The sequence below is a fragment of the Lonchura striata genome, chromosome 6 (assembly GCF_046129695.1).
Source record: "Lonchura striata isolate bLonStr1 chromosome 6, bLonStr1.mat, whole genome shotgun sequence".
In the NCBI taxonomy this organism is placed as follows: domain Eukaryota; kingdom Metazoa; phylum Chordata; class Aves; order Passeriformes; family Estrildidae; genus Lonchura; species Lonchura striata.
Window position 1 is genome coordinate 2537702 of NC_134608.1, and position 18969 is coordinate 2556670.

An 18969-nucleotide genomic window follows, 5' to 3' on the forward strand; every position below is an offset into this window, starting at 1 on the left:
TGTTGATGGGATTGTTACATAAAATCTTTTCCTGACAGCTTGCTCGCTACTTCCCCACACTGAAATATTCCCCTAGAACTGAAATAGTGAAAAACCGAATCCAGAGGGAAACTTAAACCAACCTTTTTTTATTCAATTATTGAAGTAACCTAGAAAAAGTGAAGCATTACAACGTAACTGGTATTTCTGAACATGTATTGGTCTACACTGGGTAGGTCTAGGAAGGCACTTGGAAGACCCAACAAGCATGAACAGATCAATTCTAGCATATTCTTCTAATATAAATACTAAAAGACATGCATGGAGGCAGTGGTGAAAACACGGAATCATCCTCTGGAAAATCTTCAATGCCTGTGCCACATCCCATCCCTGTTCTGCAGGATTTTGGAGCACACACAGTCTCTGTCTTCAGGGCTGTTTGTTATTTAGACCCAGCAATTTACTGCATCCACAGCTTCCCATAGGCACTTAATTCTTCTTTTTGGATAAAAAGACCTCTTGGTCAGATTGTCAAAACTATGAAAAATGAATCCATTCTTCTTCTTCCAATAAAATAAAACATTGGAGTAAAAAAAAAAAAGCTACATTTTAAATCTTGCATTTAAGAGTTTGAGTCATGGCTTGAGCTTCCCAGGACCTTTTTTTTTTTTTTTTTTTGTGATATCTCAACATTTTCCACTTGGTAAAAAAATACAGTAGTAAAGTCTTGAGGTATAACTATAAAAAATACTTGAAAATCTTTTGCAGGAAAGCAGGGCACGTCATTGGCCTTGGTGAGGGACTTCTCCCCCCTTGTATGCAGTGACAGTTCTCTGGGTCTGAAATTCCTCTGGGTGCAAAGATCCTTGTTTCCTCAAAAATGGAGTTGCTATTTCCTGGCTGTGGGGAGAAATTGAGGGTTTTTTTTTTAGCGTGTCAGGCACCCAGCAGGGTGATGGGGTTTGGGTGGGTTTTTACTTTACCTCCAGGGCAGTAGGGATAAACTGCTGTGATTCCATAGAGGTGGGATCGCTGCTCTGGAAGATACTCATCAGTGAAGGAGCCAGTTTCTTTATTTACAGCTATCACCCCATCCCTGGTGAAAAAAAAAAAAAAGGAAAAAGTGTTTTATTCACCTACAAAACTGGGTTTTATTCACCTACAAAACTGGGTTTTTTCCCCCCTACTTATGTGTGTATAACAACAAGCTTGGTCTGAACACCTGCAGGACAAGTGGAAAGAAATGTTCCATGTCAAATCCTCCTCCAGCTCAGCCAGTGCATTTCTCTGTGCTGATGCAGCCACAGCAAAGGAGAGATGATCTCCCTGAGAGTCTCCTCCGAGCGTGGCAAGCCCTGAAGTGTTTGCTGTAACCTCAGCCTGGATGGGAGCTGTGAGAGCTTCCAGCTGGAGCGGGACGAGACGCGAGTTCCTGATGCTCGGGCAAAGGGAATGCCTGAGGACAGGATCTTTCCTTGGGCCTCATCTACATCCAGAGGCTTGAGCCAAGTTTAAATTTAAAAAAAATTTAAAAAAACCCAAACCACTGTTTCTATCCCTCCCAGGGAGCCGGGCTTGTGTCTAAACAACTCCGTGCTGAGATTTACAAGCGGCCGCTGCTGAAGCCGCGCTCAGAGACCCAGGAGAGCTCTGGGGAGGCTCCAGGATTTGGGAGCAGGCTGGGATTCCTCTCGGGGAAGGGAGCTGAGCATTCCCAGGCATGCAGGGGTTGGTTTTTTTCTCCCTGCTCACCGTCTCCAGTCCGTGTGGTAGAAGTGGTTGGCGTAGCTGACGATGCTGAAGGGGTAGTTGAGGTTGCTCTGGATGACGCGCCGGCCGCTGCCGTCTGGGAATGTGCATTCCAGGTGCTTGGTGCCTGTTCCGACACAAAATATTCCCCATATCCCACTGGAAATGCCACACCAAAGATGTTCCCTGTATTTCAGACTCACAAGGATCACGGGACACCCCAACAATCCCACCCTGAGCACCCCAGGGAGCTCCTGGAGCTCTGACAGCTTCAGGGCTGTGCCCATTCCCTGGGGAGCCTGGGCAGTGCCAGCACCTCTGGGGGAAGAACATTTTCCTGATTTATTACATTTTGAAACAGCTTTTCAGCCTAAAAATGTAGGATTGTAAAATTCATGGTTGGGAAAACTCCCCGAGCCCAAGCCCAGCCATTCCCAGCACTGCCAAGGCCACTCCATGTCCCCACATGCCACATCCACATGGCTTTTAAATCCCTCCAGGGACAAGGACTCCAGCACTGCCCTGAGCAACAACATTTTCCATGAAGAAATATTTCCTAAAATCCAATCTAAACCTCGGCTGGTGCAACACTGGAGCCCAGAGGTAGCACTGGGCTGAAGACATCCAGGATTTTCCCTCAGTGTGACCTGCTCTGACCCATCCTTGGGGACATTACCTGCATCTGCCCAGCACAGCAGCTTGGAGAAGGGGTCAAAAGTCAGGCCATTGGGCAAACCAATGTCTGAGTGCACCAGAACCCTCCTGTTGTCTCCATTGACAGTGGAAGTTTCGATTTTGGGAGCTTCACGATTCCAGTCCGTCCAGTAAAGGTTGCTTGGGAAATAATGCACAAACAGGACACACAACAGTAAGGAGTGGTGGGAGATGATCCTGCTTCTTGCCAGGAGCAGGGCCTGGTTTTTCCCTTATCAGTGCCTGAAGCATCTTTATTTGATTAGCAAAAAAACCTCTCGGAGCAAAGCAGAACAATATTAGAGATGTTTATGGCCCAAACTCCTGCAGGCAGCAGCTCCTCAACAAGGGCGAGTCTGAGGAGCAGAACATTTTGTATCCCAACAGCACCCTGGAGGCACAGCTTTTCAAAATAATCTACATCCTGATACTGGAACAGCACTTTGAGCCAAATCTCAATTATTCAATAAAAAGAGGTGTGGGAGTCCAGGGCTTCCCTCTGGCTGCTCTGGCAGGTCTGGGACCCTGGCAGGGGTCAGGAACCCCCTGGACAGAGCCCCCAGAGACACTGGCTGTGATCTCTGTCCATGGAAAAGAGTTTTCAATCTTACAGGATCAATTACCAGCTCTGAGGGTTTGATATAAGGAATAATTAAGTGTGGCACGGGTGCAAAAGTAAAATTTTAGGATTCTAGATGAGGGGTCCAAAGGGGACAAGGTGGAGGAAATTGGGTGTGCCTTGTCCTTTTTCTCCTTCTTCATGCCCTCCATGTGTCACTGTGGTGTTGGCATTTTTCTGTTGGTTCAGGCTGGGGACACACTGTCCAACGTAGGTGACAGATATTGGCACGTTCTTGTAAATGCAGCCCAGGGAGTTTCTGGTATTTAATGTTTGTCACATCCCACTGAGGGCAGAGCCCCACACGCTGCCCTGCAGGACAGAGCTGGGCAGGGCAGCAGAACATGTGAGAGATAAACAGAATAAACAACCTGGAAACCAGCACAGACCAATTATGGCTTCTGCTTTGGCAGCAGGGCTGAGAGACAGAGACTTTTACAATCTCAGAATCATCAATAGCACAGATTGCGACAAGAGGGACTGGGGAGCAGAGCCAATCCCTCCTAGAGGACGGGGCTGAGTTCTGCACCTGCCAAAGCCCAAACCCGAAATCCCGGCGGGGTTTTGGTGCTCACCCTCGGACGGGGTCGACGGCGATGGCGCGGGGGTTGACGAGCTCGCTGTGGAAGAGCACGCGGCGCTCGGAGCCGTCCAGCCGGGCCCGCTCGATCCTGTCCAGCCCGCTGTCCGTCCAGAACATGGCCCGGCGCAGGTGGTCCACGGCCAGACCCTCGGGGCTGATCAACCCTGCCGGGACACGGCCACGCTCATGCTGGGGAAACGCTGCTCTGAGATCCCTCAGGCGTCCCCGGCCCGAAGGTGAAGGTGGCGATGCCTTAAATTTTTCTATTTTCCATGTATTCGTAATTTTGTAATTCTTTAGTGTGCGACTCTGAGCTGCTGCTTCCCCATTTTGGGCAGACACAGCAATTCCTCTCCAGGCCTGGCAATCAAGGACACCTCACTGCCTCAGGTCTCCAGAGATTTGAACAAAAGTGAGTTGGGGAGGGAGCAAACTTGGGGTAAATTACTTCATTACCTGAAGCTGTAATTACAACATTAACCCCCAATATGCAAATGGACCAAACTTACAAATGTGTGACAACTGTCAATTTTTGGGTGTAGCCCCTTCAAAATGTACCTGAAGGCTCTTCCATAAATATAACCACTTTTTATTCTCTTAATTTTGTCTGGCCTTGGTTGCTATGTAGGCATCCATGGGAGGAACCCTGAGAAATAGTGAAAATTTAATAATGTAGAAATCTGTTTGGATTTAGGTGAAATGTGCTACTTTGAGCTTGCTAACATAAGTGAAATACACTGTTTAGTCTGGTAACTGCAGCACTAGCAAAACTGCCTTAGCTAGAGAGAAAAAAATGCAAATTTCTACACTAGAAAGATAAGAGATAAGAAAGACTCTTTGAACCTTGAAGCAGACAGGATAGAGTGACCCAAGAGTTCTTTCTGTACTTTCTGACAAAAGCTGAGTATAAGTGTAGCTAGCTGTAAGTGTAATGCAAAATCAACAAAATGAATATGCATGATCTATTGTGAAATGATGTGCATATAGAAATTAGTAAAGGTAATTAAAAAAGATTAATTATTTCAGCCCGGAGATGTGATGGGAAGAGCAGATGGGGCTTTGGGGAGGTGACACTGGGGACGGGGCACACCTCAGCTGATGATGGGACACTGGAGAGGTGACACTGGGGACAGGAACACACCTGAGCTGATGATGGGACACTGGGGACAGGAGCACACCTGAGCTGATGATGGGACACTGGGGAGGTGACACTGGGGACAGGAACACACCTGAGCTGATGATGGGACACTGGAGAGGTGACACTGGGGACAGGAACACACCTGAGCTGATGATGGGACACTGGGGACAGGAGCACACCTGAGCTGATGATGGGACACTGGGGAGGTGACACTGGGGACGGGGGCACACCTGAGCTGATGATGGGACACTGGAGAGGTGACACTGGGGACGGGGGCACACCTGAGCTGATGAGGGTCTCTGGGGAGGTGACACTGGGGACGGGGGCACACCTGAGCTGATGAGGGTCTCTGGGGAGGTGACACTGGGGATGGGGGCCCACCTGAGCTGATGAGGGTCTCTGGGGAGGTGACACTGGGGATGGGGGCACACCTGAGCTGATGAGGGTCTCTGGGGAGGTGACACTGGGGACGGGGGCCCACCTGAGCTGATGATGGGACACTGGGGAGGTGACACTGGGGATGGGGGCCCACCTGAGCTGATGAGGGTCTCTGGGGAGGTGACACTGGGGATGGGGGCCCACCTGAGCTGATGAGGGTCTCTGGCTCAGAGCCTGGCTCCAGCCCCGCCCGGCTGATGCTCCGCCCGGCCACGTCGGTCCAGTAGATCATCCTCTCCCGGCAGTCGTAGTCGATCCCCACCACGATGGAGCCCTGCCAAGGTCAGGACAGGGACATGGGCTGAGATCCTGCCAGGAGGCTCAGGGAGAAACCTCAACCCATCAGCCAGCACTGCCTGGGACACGCTGCAAGGGGGGAATGACACTCAGACCCCATTTCCCCAGCAAAACCCTGCTCTGTTCCCACTGCGCCCCCCAGGCTGAGCCCCTCAGCAGAGGATTTTAGGCCAGCTGGTGCAGGCTCAGCCCACATCCAGATGGATTTGAAGCCTTTGCCTGAAGGACAGGGGGCTCCAAGAGCAAAGCCAGCCCGGGGAATGACCTTCAGGATGGGGAGAGGGAATACTTGGCAAGGTCCTTCACTTCCCCGGGGTCCTGGCCCAGATTCCTGCGTTCCTCTGCCTTGCTCTGGCCTGGCTGGAGAGGCACGTGGCCACGCTCCAAGGGGAGTCCAGGGAAGGAAAAAAGGCCAGCCCTGCAGCTGGAAGTCTGGGCTGAGAGCAACCCTGGAGAGCTCTGGGAGCACCTGAACTCCTTCCCTTCATGAGCAGTCCCAGGTCTGAGACCTGTCTCTCTGCTGGGGATGGCTGGAGGGAGGAAAAGATAGAATCCATAAAATCCCAGACTGGTTTGGGTTGGAAAGGACCTTAAAGATCATTCATCTCCACCCCTTCTATGGGCAGGGACACTTTCCACCATCCCAGGCTGCTCCAGCCAGGTCTCGGACACTTCCAGGGATCCAGGGGCAGCCACAGCTTCTCTGGTCACCCTGTGCCAGGACCTCCCCACGCCCCAGTCAATAATTTCATCCCAATATCCCATCTAACTCTGCCCTTTGTCATTGGGAAGCCATCATCACTTCCCCAAAGCGCCACCAAGGCAGCCAGCACAGCCAACGTCCCCCTGAAACCCCGACAAGTGCTTCAGAGAGAGCTGAAAACGCCGAGGGGCAGCACCAGCCTGTCCCAAACTCCCTGGGTGCTCCTGCACCCCATCCCCACCCCAAGGATACCGTACATGCAGGGAGAGCAGGGTCTTGGCCGCCTCCTTGTGCAGCCGGGTGCCGTTCAGCGGCAGGTAGCCGATCTGCTGGCCCTGGGCGTAGAGCAGGAACGTCCCCGCGGCCGGCGGGGACACGTCGGGCCGGGGCTCGGGCCGGACGCTGGGCGGGGTGACACTGGGCAGACCTGGCGTGTCGGAGGGGACAGGGATGCTCAGCTGGCGTGGTCCCCTCGGCTCCACGCCCGCAGCGGGGCGCGGCGCCCGCGCCGTCGGTGGCCAGGGTGGCTTTGGGGCGCCGGGCTCTTACAGGGCGGGGTGGTGCCGGGCTCGGAGCGCGTCCCCGGGATCTCCCTGCCGCTCTGCTCCACGCACCAGCAGTAGCCGCTGTCCCCGTGGCACTGCAGCGGGGTGAAGTCCCCGCTGGGGTCACACTGGGGCACGTACTGGTCCCCGCGGGGGCTGCCGCCGTAGTGCTCCAGCAAACTCTGCCGCCAGCGCTCGCACATGCTGGGGGGCCGCTCCGTGGGCTCTGGCAGGGGAGGGTGACAGTCACCACCCTATCCGGGGGACTCAGGGCTTTGCAGAGCCCTGTGTCCCCCTCTCCCTGCTGGCCGTGCCCCCACGCTGATGCTGCCCCGGGCACTGACCTGGGCTCCCGCAGCGTGGCGGGGTGGTGCCCGGCGCCGTGCGGGTGCCGGCGATCTCCTGCCCGGCGGCGTCCACGCACCAGCAGTGCCCGGAGCTGGCGTGGCACTGCAGGGGCCGGTAGCGGCCCTGCTCGTCGCACTGGGGCGCGTGGCCGTCGCCCACGGGTGACGGCCCTGGTGGCACCTCCCGCGGGTACATCCGCGCGTGCTCGCAGGGCGTCAGCTGCTGGATGGACTCTGCCGGCGGCAAACGTCCCCACCCCGGACTCAGGGGGTGCCATCGGCTCCCCTGGAGCCACTTGGCACCACTTCTCCCATCTTCCAGCACCACTTTGTCTGGAGCAGGGGCCAGGCCTGCCCCGCTCCAGCCCCCTTCACACCCAACAGCTGTTCCCTCCGTCGTAAGTTGACACAGGAGGTGGCCCAATGGCCACAGCCACTGTAACCCAATGGGCCAGGGCACCCTAAATACCCAGGAGCCCCTCGATGCCACTTGACAGCACCCTGCCCTCAGTGAAGCCCCAGGAGGGTGCTTGGGCAGAGGCTCACAGTCACAGAATCCTTAGGGTTGGAAGGGACCTCTGGAGATCCCCCAGTCCAACCTCCCTGCCAAGGCAGGGTCACCTGGAGGAGGTGACACAGGAATGTGTCCAGGTGGGTTTGGAATATCTCCAGAGAGGGAGACTCCACACTCTCCTTGGGCAGCTCTTCCAGGGCTCTGCCGCCCTCAGCATTAGGAAATTCTTCCTCGTGCTGAGGTGAACTTCTCAAGTGTTCATTTATGGCTGTTTAGTTTATGGGTCCCCTCCACTCACTGCGGCCCCACCGTCCCCACGTTGCTGGCAGCTGGGCCCAAGTGGGAAGCCATTGGGACACCAGCCAGACGCCCAAGGAGCCAACCCTGCTCCCCTCACCCCCGGGAGGTGTCACTGACCTGGGCTCCCGCAGCGTGGCGGGGTGGTGCCCGGCGCCGTGCGGGTGCCGGCGATCTCCTGCCCGGCGGCGTCCACGCACCAGCAGTGCCCGGAGCTGGCGTGGCACTGCAGGGGCCGGTAGCGGCCCTGCTCGTCGCACTGGGGCGCGTGGCCGTCGCCCAGGGGTGGCACCTCCCGCGGGTACATCCGCTCGTGCTGGCAGGGCGTGAGGCGCTGCGGGTTCCCTTCCGCCGCTGGAAAGCCGGGAAAGAGGAGAGTGAGGCTGGGGAAGCTGTGCCAGCGCAGAGGGCGCGGGGCTGAGCGGGCACCTCACCGTACGTGCACTGGAAGCCGTCGCCCGCGTAGCCGGGCCGGCAGCGGCAGGAGAAGGAGCCCGGGGTGTTGTAGCAGACGGCGGCTGGGTGACACGGGCTCTCGGCGCACTCGTCCGCGTCTGCGCAGGGCGAAGATGGGATCAGCGGGGACAGGGACACCCCGACAGCTGCGGCGTGGGGTGCCTCCCGTGCCCACCTTACCAGAGCAGTGGATGCCATCGCCGGTGTAGCCGGGGAGGCACTCGCAGGTGGCGCGGCCGTCACCGCGGGACAGGCACCGCGCCCGGTCCCCCGGAGCGCAGGGGTGCCGCCCGTCCTCGCAGGGGTCACCCGCCGGGGCCAGCGCTGTGGGGACAGGGCAGGGGTGCTCAGGGCACGTCCACGGGGCACGGGAGTGGGGGGCACCCCAGCTGGGGTCAGCACTTACGCACACACGCCTGCCCGTCCGCCGCCGGCCCGTACCCGCCGCGGCACTCGCAGCGGTAACTGCCCGGCACGTTCCGGCACTCGGAGAAGGGCCCGCACTGGCTCAGGCCCTCGGCACACTCGTCCACATCTGGGGAAAGGAGGAGACACCGGGTGTTGCCCTGATTCTTAAGATTTTCTAAAGCCTTCTGAGTTTGCGTTCTTGTAGAGAACTTTCTCACACAACTTTCTGTAAACAACCTATTGTTTTGCATTCCTTCACGGAGGCAGAGAAATTTGATGTACTAATAGTTTGTCCAGTGTCGTTGGAGAGGTGGCACATTCACCCTCCAATCCACTGTCACCTTTGGAAAAGTATAAATGCTGGAGTCAGAAAATAAACTTCCTTTTTTTCACCTTTGCAATAGCAGCAGCTCACGTCCTGTTTTTACGTGTCCTATAGTGACACCGGGCACCCCGATGGTGGTGGGACACCCCCATTTTCAGGGTCTGGCTGCTCATGGTCTGACAGGGAATATCCTGCCCCACGCTGCCCATCCCATGTCTGTCACTGAACTTAATGAAGTATGGAATTAACTTTCTAATCAGCTCAAAACAGAAGGGAAAAAAAAAAACCAAGATCGCTTTGGGTGTATAGTTTTGACAAAGAAGCGTTTGTTCAAGGCACACCAATATTCTCAATTCTTTGTGGTTTAAAACTTGGTTTCCTTCTCCTTAAATTAAGTGATCAGATGGGTCACTTAACCTGGGATTTTAGGAGAAGGAAACCCTGCTCTTTATTGAAAGGCAGGATCCTTGAATTCCTTGGCAGCATCACTGCGCAGTGCAGCTCACTGGCACTGGGCAGCTTCTTGTGGAAAGGGCTCTAAAATTGGAAAATAAATTTGCAACGCTGAGTTTGGAGTGATAGGAAAGCAACAACAAAGCTGGCTGGATTTATGAAACGCAGGAATTATGTTTCCATTGGTTTTGCTCTTTTTTCCTGTCTCTCCTTTTTGTCTGCTCCTGGAGCGCTTCCACAAGGACCTCCAGCACCCTGCCTCAGTTTCCCCCATGACATCCCTGTGCTTGGAGAAGCTCTGTGCATGCTGTGACATCCCAAATACCCGTGACCATTTTGGTGCCTGATGGGGCACAGATGCAGCAGCTCCCCCCAACCCCGCTGACCTCGGCAGCCGCGTCCATCTGGGCGGTAGCCGGTGGCACACTCGCACGTGTACTCCGTGCCCACGCCGGGCTGGCAGCGCGCCGGTGCCTGGCACGCGTGGGAGCCATCCTGGCACGGGCTCACCCCGGGATTCTCGGCATCGCCTGCGGGCACACAGGGATGTTGGGGAGAATAAAACATCTGGGAGTCGCAAGGCGCGACCATCCCCGCTGCAGGCACCACCGCTGCGCCGCAGCACCGCTGTCCCGCACAGGCAACCGGGGCCGTGCCACCGCGCCAGCAACGCTGCAGCTCAAACTGCTGGCACAACCCCTCCTTTGTGGCTGATTTTGGGCAAAGCCAGCACACCGCAGCTTTGGGAGACGGCAGCACCCCGGACTGGCACACGGATTGGCTTTGGGTGCCGGCGCTCACCTCGTGCCGGGCCGACGCGGGCGGCCAGGGCGTAGCGCAGGACGTGCTCGTGGCCGTCGAACAGGGCGAAGGCGCGCGCCACCGAGAGCCGCTGCCGCGCCGGCGGCCGCGAGTGCGGGCACCCCGAGAAGGTGATGTTCTGGCGCAGGCGGTAGGACACGGTCTGGTTGGCGGTGCCCGCGGCCACCACGTATTCCCGCTGGCCCGAGGATGTCACGGCTGCCGGGTGGCACGGAGAACGCCGTGGGATGTGGGAGAAACGGTGTCAGCATCCATGTGGCTGGCATGTTCTCGGGCACTCAGGGGTGGTGTGTGAGGAACTGAAGGTAGGTGAGCACAGGTCTTACCCGAGCTGGAGTAGGAGTAGAGTTCCTCGTAGGGAGTGATGTGTACGGTGACGTTCTCTGGCAGGAACGGCACCTCACCCTGGATGTGTGTCCTGAGGTTTAAATAATTGTCCGGCCCCAGGCCCTCGGCTGTCTGAGTGACCTGGACCGTCTCCCCACCGGGGTAAAACGTCACCTCCAGGCTCTGGGTGAATTCAGCACCTGGGCAGGAGAAGGGAATGGTCACCATTTGTAGGGACAACCCCAAAGTGTCCTTCCCGTGGGGGGATCACAGCGAGAGGTGAGCACCAGCTGAGACAGCGATTGGAGAAACCCCTGCCCTGAACCCTGATCACCCACACCCCTGGCAGCGATGGCACCTCCCAAATCCCCGCTCAGCTCACCGGTGATGCTGAAGCCGTTCTCAGAGCCAGGCTCCTCCAGGGCGAAGAGCCACGCGAAGAGCCCCCCGACGGGCAGCAGGGGCAGCAGGGCGCGGGCAGCGGGCTGGGGCACCCCACTGATGGCCGTGTAGGCTCTGCCGTCGCTGCCCACGATGTAGGCGTGCAGATCCACGTCCTGGAAGCCGACGGACGCCCGTCCCACCCTCAGGCTCCCGCTCACCTTCCCGTTGAGGCGATGCACGGCCCCTGGGTGGGGAGATGGGCACCCCTGGCAGCGGCCACCCCGGCACGGGCTGCCCGTCCCCGCCGCCCGCCCCGCGTACCTTCGGGCAGGCACTGCCGCCCGTTCCCGTAGAAGGTGGCCCGGCAGTGGCAGCAGAAGCCGGTGGCGTAGTCGGTGCAGAAGGCGTGAGGGGAGCAGCGCCCGTGGTGCTGGGCACACGTCTCCTTGCTGGCCGCGCTGTAGGTGAACACTGGGCACAAAGGGAAACGCTTGGGGACACCATGACAAAGCCACCCTTCACAGGGGGTGGGGTGCTTTGCCTTCTCGGCCCCAAAAGCACCGCCTGGAAACGAGCCAGCTGGCAGTGGCGGCTCCCAAGAGAGTCACCCGGGATGCAGAGGGGTGGTGGAGGCCTTGGAACCTGTTGCCTGATTTCAGGCAGATCTGACAGAGGGCACGAGATCAAATTCCTGACGGTATTTTTGGGAGACAGTTGGCTGGGGACGGGGCTCTGCTCTCCCCGGGCACGTGGCACGGCGACTCCACAGCTGGCTCGGTGGTGGGGAGGGTGGCAAAACCAATTTGGGGACCTGTCCCCTGAGCTTCCCACCCCAACCCCTGCTCCATGGAGCCGAGAGGAGGAGCTGCAGGGGCAACTTGGGACGTGGTGAACTTCCAGCCTTTGTTAGGGAGCCACCCCCACTGGGTCACTGTCCCCACTGGGTCATTGTCCCCACTGGGCCACCACAGCGGCCGCTCACCATCGGGGTTGAAATGCACGTCCTCCTCCACGCCCACGCCGTGCTGGCCCGAGCTGTAGGAGGAGGGGTTGGCAGAGAAGCTCTGCCCGGTGCCACCGTCCCCTCTGGGCTGCAGCCAGCGGCTCCGCTCCTGCGCGTCCCTCCTCCCGGGGACAAAGCCCAGGAGCACCGGGCTGTGGGATCCGTGGCTGGGACGCTGGGCCATGGATGGGTGGCTGGAGAGAGGGTGGGGGTGGCCGGCGGTGCCAGGGTTGGGGTGCTCAGCGGGGCTCTGAGGCACAGCAGGAGCAGCTCCCTCGCCACCCCCCGGCTCCACGTGCTCCGTGCTGCCCACGTGGAAAACCCACACGCCAGGGATTCCCGTGTTGCTCTCCCTGAGGACACAGCACACATGAACATCATCACAGCCATGCTGGAAAAGCCACCCCAAAAGACGGCACCACCCCTCCAGGACCCCAGTACACCTCCTGTGCATGTGGGGCTGCGCCCCTGTTGCAGCCCAGCACCCCAAGGTCACTCCCCAAATTTTTCCAGGCTCTAAAAGGCTCCAAGGCTGGGAGAAGGTGACCCTGCTCCCCCTGCCCACACCCACAGCCCCCCAGGTTCCGGTCACCTCTCCAGGTTCCTCAGAGCCTGCTCGCTGCTGGCCAGGCTGTGGAAGAGCCCGTCCCTCTTCGGGTCATCGCTGTCCCCCCAGCTGAAGCCCACCCGGGCTGGCAGCTCCAGCTGGACGTTGTAGGACTCCTTGGGTCGCGTCCCCAGGAACTGGAGGCCACCGTCAGGGTAGAGGAAGATGGTGTAGGTGTCCTCATCGTTGTAGGCTATGACTGCCTGGAAGGTGTTGAGCTGCCAAAGGGAGAGCGGATGGATGGATGGATGGATGGATGGATGGATGGATGGATGATGGATGGATGATGGATGGATGGATGGATGGATGGATGGATGGATGATGGATGGATGATGGATGGATGGATGGATGGATGGATGGATGGATGGATGGATGATGGATGGATGCTGGATGGATGGATGGATGGATGGATGGATGATGGATGGATGGATGATGGATGATGGATGGATGGATGGATGGATGGATGGATGGATAGATGGATGCTGGATGGATGGATGGATGGATGGATGGATGGATGGATGGATGATGGATGGATGGATGGATGGATGGATGGATGGATGGATGGATGGATGATGGATGGATGGATGGATGGATGGATGGATGGATGGATGGATGATGGATGGATGGATGGATGGATGGATGGATGGCACATAGGGGCAGGAGCACAGCAGAGGAGTGAAGGAAGGGGAGCAGGGGTGTGAGAGGCAGCCCCACACACACCACAGGGCATGCAACCACCCCAAAAGGGCCCTCCAACAGAGAGCAGCTCCATGGAGACAGATGGGAGAGCTGGGGGTGCTCACCTGGAGAGGAGAAGCTCCAGGGAGAGCTCAGAGCCCCTGGCAGGGTCTGAAGGGGCTCCAGGAGAGCTGGAGAGGGGCTGGGGACAAGGGATGGAGGGACAGGACACAGGGAATGGCTCCCACTGCCAGGGGATGGCGATGGAGATACTGGGAAAAAATTCTTGGCCGGGAGGTGGGGAGGACCTGGCACAGGGTGCCCAGAGCAGCTGTGGCTGCCCCTGGATCCCTGGAAGTGTCCAAGGCCAGGCTGGACAGGGCTGGGAGCAGCCTGGGACGGTGGAAGGTGTCCCTGCCCATGGCAGGGGTGGGACTGGATGGGCTTTAAGGTCCCTTCTCACCCAAACCATTCCATGATCAGCCTGCACAGATCTCCTGGGGAAGAGCAGGAGTTGGAGCCGCTCATGCCCAGCCAAACCCCGAGTGCCACATCCTGGGAAGATGCTCAGCATCCTCCTAGGAGCCCATGGCACAGCCTGGCCACTCCCTCAGTGCAAGGGTGTCCCAAGAGCATCCCTGGCCAGGTAACCCCTGAACTAGGAGCTCCTCACTCCTGTCCTCCCACTGACACCCCCCTGCTCCATCCCATCAGTGCCAGAGGAAAACCCACACCTCCCCCCCTCACTCCCGCTCATCCCTGAGAACAATTTTAGCTCGGTTTCCTCCGGAAAAAACATTCCTGTGCTCCCAGCTTCCCATACATCCCGCTATAGGCGGCAGGCAGCCCTGCCAGCCTTGGGGCCGTGCCAGGCAGCGGCACCGCAGCCACAACCCCGGGACGAGCCACCCGACAGCACACACGCTCCAAAAAACGCCGAGGAACCCACCCCACACTGCTCCTGCTCCTCCTGCTGCAGGCAGGGAGCTGCAGCCCTTCCTTCCCACCCAGTGCTGGAAGCAGAGCCAAGGAAAAGCAATTGAATTCCCAGTTTCACCCCCGGAGCAGCGGGAGGGAGGGCTGGGGGCTCCCCCCGCTCCACCCCCACAGCACCAGCCCTGATTTTGGGGTGCAGGGCCCCCGGGAGCATCACTGGATTTCCTGGCAGCCCCGCGGGATATAAAGAGCCTTGTTGTGCCTGTCACACACTCGGGCATTCAGAGACCCCGAAAAGGCGGCCAAAAAGCTGGAGGGGGGGTGGAATGACCCTCCCACCCCTCCCCCCGGGGCTGGATTCCTCCCCCACGCAGCCAAAGCACAGCAGCAGCTGCAGGACTCCTTCTGCCTTGGGGTGGGTGGCCGGGGGGACACGCTGGGTGACATCCATGCGCTGGCACGGTGGGATGAAGGGAAGGAGAGGGGGGAAGTCCCCGGGAAAGAGCTGCAAAGGGCAAATTCCAGCCCAAAAGGGCAAGTTTTGCTCCTACAGCAGCAGATTCAGCCTTGTCCCGTTCTGCAGCTCGGGAAAACGTCACTGCAGGGACCAGGAGCATGTCCCAGGGAGCTGGAGGGGACACGGCACCGCCAGGCCTCCCACCCAGGCAGGACCCCCAAAGAGGGGCTCTGGGGATCCTCTGCTCCCCATCTCAACCCACTTTTCCACTTTAGGGGCTCAAAAGGGATTAGCCATGTCTTTCCAGGGCAGGGGGAAAGGCTTTGGAGTCAGTCCTGGCTCTGAGCAGCAGGGGGGCAGCGTTTCCATAAACACCACATTTGGTTAGGGGAAAAAAAAAAAAAAAAGGTGGTGTTTGGGGAGATTTTTAGCAGTTTTGGCGAAAGGGGAGCTCAGCAAAGCACAGGCACAAGCTGCATTTCAGGAGCTTTCCCTGGAGCTCCTCGTTTCCAAACAAGACCGGTTTCATTTCAAAGCCTGATCCAAACTTCTCAGAGGAGCAAAAAACCACGACGGGGAAGAGAAAAGAAGAGGAGGCCGCGTTTTCGATGGCCATGAGGTCGCTGTGAGGCCCCTGATGGCATCTCTTCAGCTGTTTTCCCAACTTCTAAATGAGAGGAAAAAATGTGCCTTGTCTCCTTCCAAACCTCAGCTTCTTGCCTTGCTTGGCTTCCCCCTCGGCACCGTGCCACCAAAGGGCCCCAGAGTGGGGGGACGGCTCCTGGTGGTCCTTGAGGACCTGGTGGCTGCTTCTGGGCTTTGGGGGGGGAGCCCATCACCCATCACCCAGCTCTGGGTGTCCATCACCAGAGTTTTCCTCGTGCAGCTCATCCTTTTTAGCTCCTTGGAGGCCCTGCAGCTGGCGGAGCGTCGCTGTCACCTCCTCAGCACGTCATCAGCCTGATGTGACAGCTCATGACCCACGACAGGCAGCGCTGGAGGTCCACCCACGCAGGAGCCTTATCAGCCCCGTGGGTGGAGAGCACAGGTCACCCCCCGAGCTGGCAGACCACCTATGAGCTCGATTTCCAGGCACAACATCAGCCCACGGTGGAAATTCCAGAGCCAGTTGCTCACCAGCAGCACAATCAGCACAGGGGCAGCAGGAAGGACCAGCCCCGAGCCACCAGTAAAGGTCAGGAGCACAATGGGGGACCCAAAGCAGGGCCTCCACCAGCTGCCCCCAACCACCCTCTGCCCTGCAAAGCCAGAGCTACCAGCACTGGAAAGCTTTGTCTGAAAAGAGTCAGAGTTGTGGAATGGTTTGGGTTTGCGGGGATCTTAAATCCCATCCCACCCCCTGCCATGGCAGGGACACCTTCCACTGTGCCAGGTTCCTCCAAGCCCCAGTGTCCAATCTGGCCTTGGACACTCCCAATGATCCAGGGGCAGCCTCGGTTTCTCTGGGCACCCCGTGCCAGGGCCTCCCCACCCACACAACCAGGAATTCATTCCTAACATTGTGATCCAAGCAATGTGAAGCTATTCTCCCTTGTCCTGTCACTCCATGTCCTTGTTCAAGCATCTCCAGCCACCAAGGCAACCTCTAAACCTCTTCTGGCCAACAACCCCACCACTGCCACAGCTCTGATCAGAGGGGGAGAGCTCCACGCTCCTCCTGGTGCTCACCCAAGGATGGGTGGATGGATGGAGCCACCATCCAGCTGCTCAGAAAGAAAAGATCCAGCGTTTTGACTACCACACAAGAGAAACTCATCGTCCCGTGACACGCAGGATGGGCATCCAAGCTCAGCCCTTCGGCCTCACCTTCGTGGAGGGCTCGGTGTCCTGGGAGAGCTCCTGGTAGGCGCCCACCTCCTCCCAGGTGGCAATGAAGGCGTTGGTGGGCACGAAGGTGCCAGCAGAGCGGGTAAACCCGGCCCGGATGTATCGCACAGCCTGGTCCAGCACGTCCCGAGAGTCATCCTGCCGGTAGTAGATGTTCCCTCTGTCCCCGGAGGTGTCCAGGTCGGCCAGGAAGGGGGCGACGACGGGGAAGTCTGTGGGGAAATCGTCATCCACGTACTGGGTCTCCCTGGGGAAATCCTGGGTGGAGATGACCCCGTTGGTCCCCACCTGCAGGGAGAGGCGGTGCAGGGTGCTCAGGAGCTGCGGAGGTGCCACCACCGCTGGTCCCCTTGCCCTGTCCCCCCCTCCTCGGTGCAGTGGGGCTGAGAGCCCCGAGGCCGCGTGGCCCCATCCGGCCCGGGCAGAAAACAAAGACCTCGGGCTCCTCCAGCCCCCAGGGAGCTGCGGCTCGGGGCCGTCCCAGCTGCAGGCGCTGCTGGCGGGGGAACAGCTGCGGAGGAGAAAGCGCTCTTGTTCCTCCGCAGCCGGAGACGCCGGGCAGGAGACCGCGGGAAAGGGGGGAATGATGGATGGATGATGGATGGATGGATGGATGGATGGATGGATGATGGATGGATGGATGATGGATGGATGGATGGATGGATGGATGGATGGATGGATGGATGGATGGATGGATGGATGGAACACGTGCGGTGGGACAGCGAAGGTGCACATGGAGGGGCAGGGAGGAGGTGTACAGTCAGGGGAGGAAGGATGGAAAGATGGAGGGGTGAAAAGCCAGAGGGAAGGAGGCATGGTGGGACAGAAGGATGCAGAGAAGCAAAGCGGGAAGATGGAGAGAGACAAGGCTGGAATGAGGGAGGGACAGAGAGTGGAGAGATGGACGGAGCGAAGATGGAGGGACACAGGGAGATGATGGAGAGGAGGAAGCGGGGTCGGGAGGAAGAGCGGCCGGGGGGAAGGAGGGCAGGAAAGGAGAAGGGAGCAGGGAGCGGGGCCAGGCGGGACTCACGTAGAGGCGGCGGGCGGCGCGGCCGTAGAGGCGGAGGGCGCGGCGGAGCAGCAGCCCCGGAGAGCTCTCGTCGTCTCCGGGCCGGAGCCGGGCATCGCCGCGGGCCGGGCCGTGCGGGAGCAGCCCCGGGCGGGGCAGGGCTGCCCCCAGCGCCAGCACCGCCGCCAGCACCGCCGCCAGCGCCCGCATCCCGCCGGCGGCCACGGGAGCTCCCGACGGTGCCGAGCGGAGCCGAGCGGAGCAGCGGAGCCGAGCGGAGCCGCACGGACCGGACGGGGCGACCCCGGCCCCGCGGGGCGGGACGGGGAGTAGCCCGAGGGGTGTGGCCAAGCAGCGGCCGTCCCCTCCTGGGCCAATCAGATCTTACCCAAAATCCGTCCAGAGTCGAGGCGCCCATCCCCCCCAGTACCGGCATCCCGGGGGGAGCGGGGGACCACGGCGGCCGTGTCCCGAGGGGACATCCCGGCAAGGAGAGCGGGATCCCCTCTCGGTGCCCCGCGGCCCCGGAGCCCCCCAGCCCCATCCCCGCCCCGCCGCGACCCCCCCGGGGCCGGGCCCGCCTCCAGCCGGGGTCGGGGCCGGGGTCGCGGGAGGCTCCGGCCGCTCCCCGCTCGCCCCCTCGGATGCTGCTCCCTGGAGCCGGGAAGAAACGTGACTCCTGATCCCCAGGGGAGCCGCGGGGGGAGGACGCGGCAGCCCCCGGCCAAAATCTGTCACAGCTCAGCTGGCAGCGGTCAGCGAGCGGCCCCCACGCACGCAGGGCCGGGCGCGGGGTCAGCGCTGTTTATCCTTTCTCTGTCCCGTCATCCATCATCTCCAGCCCTGCAGTGCCCGATGGATGGAGGAGAATTCCCCGTCTTTCCATCCTCTCCAGCCCTGCAGTGCCCGATGGATGGAGAATTCCCCGTCTTTCCATCCTCTCCAGCCCTGCAGTGCCCGATGGATGGAGAATTCCCCGTCTTTCCATCCTCTCCAGCCCTGCAGTGCCCGATGGATGGAGGAGAACTCCCTGTCTTTCCATCCTCTCCAACCCTGCAGTGCCCGATGGATGGAGAATTCCCCGTCTTTCCATCCTCTCCAGCCCTGCAGTGCCCGATGGATCGAGAATTCCCGGCCTTTGCTCGGGGGGTCGCGGTGGGAGCACCCGCACTGGTGGAGGGGAGGAAGAGCTCCAATCCCGACAGCTGCGCTCCATGAGTGCTCCTGGAAATCCGGCCTGGGAGCAGCCAAAAGCTCTGCTCCAGCTTCCTGGAGCTTTTTCCCCTTCCCTGGCCTGGAGACTGCATCTGTCCCCAGGCACAGCCATGCCCGAGGAATGCCAGATAACAAG

At 59.2% G+C, this 18969-nt stretch overlaps 1 protein-coding gene across 1 annotated transcript; it reads right to left on the minus strand.

Annotated features, from left to right (window-relative positions):
- Positions 1 to 107: 107 nt before the first annotated feature.
- On the minus strand, positions 108 to 17828 carry NID2 (nidogen 2). The gene is made up of 22 exons (XM_077783882.1): positions 17640 to 17828; positions 16586 to 16894; positions 12673 to 12905; positions 12060 to 12433; positions 11399 to 11548; positions 11076 to 11321; positions 10693 to 10893; positions 10346 to 10564; positions 9931 to 10074; positions 8765 to 8893; positions 8539 to 8682; positions 8337 to 8456; positions 8023 to 8256; positions 7089 to 7325; positions 6749 to 6970; positions 6457 to 6626; positions 5344 to 5473; positions 3616 to 3787; positions 2405 to 2562; positions 1732 to 1855; positions 963 to 1075; positions 108 to 879 (listed from the first exon to the last, which is right to left on the minus strand). Exons 1-22 carry the CDS (start codon positions 17826 to 17828, stop codon positions 869 to 871), a joined length of 4029 nt encoding a protein of 1342 aa, XP_077640008.1. The 3' UTR covers positions 108 to 868.
- Between the last annotated feature and the right edge of the window lie 1141 nt (positions 17829 to 18969).

What these genes read in the sequence shown, in the direction of transcription:
- NID2 (XM_077783882.1), bottom strand. Translation starts at nt 17,828, where the DNA reads ATGCGGGCGCTGGCGGCGGTGCTGGCGGCGGTGCTGGCGCTGGGGGCA. An exon ending in CGTGCATTTCAACCCCGATG is followed by an intron (nt 11,549 to 12,059) that starts GTGAGCGGCCGC and finishes CTTTGTGCCCAG; the next exon opens with TGTTCACCTACAGCGCGGCC. An exon ending in CCGCGTCGGCCCGGCACGAG is followed by an intron (nt 10,075 to 10,345) that starts GTGAGCGCCGGC and finishes GTGTGCCCGCAG; the next exon opens with GCGATGCCGAGAATCCCGGG.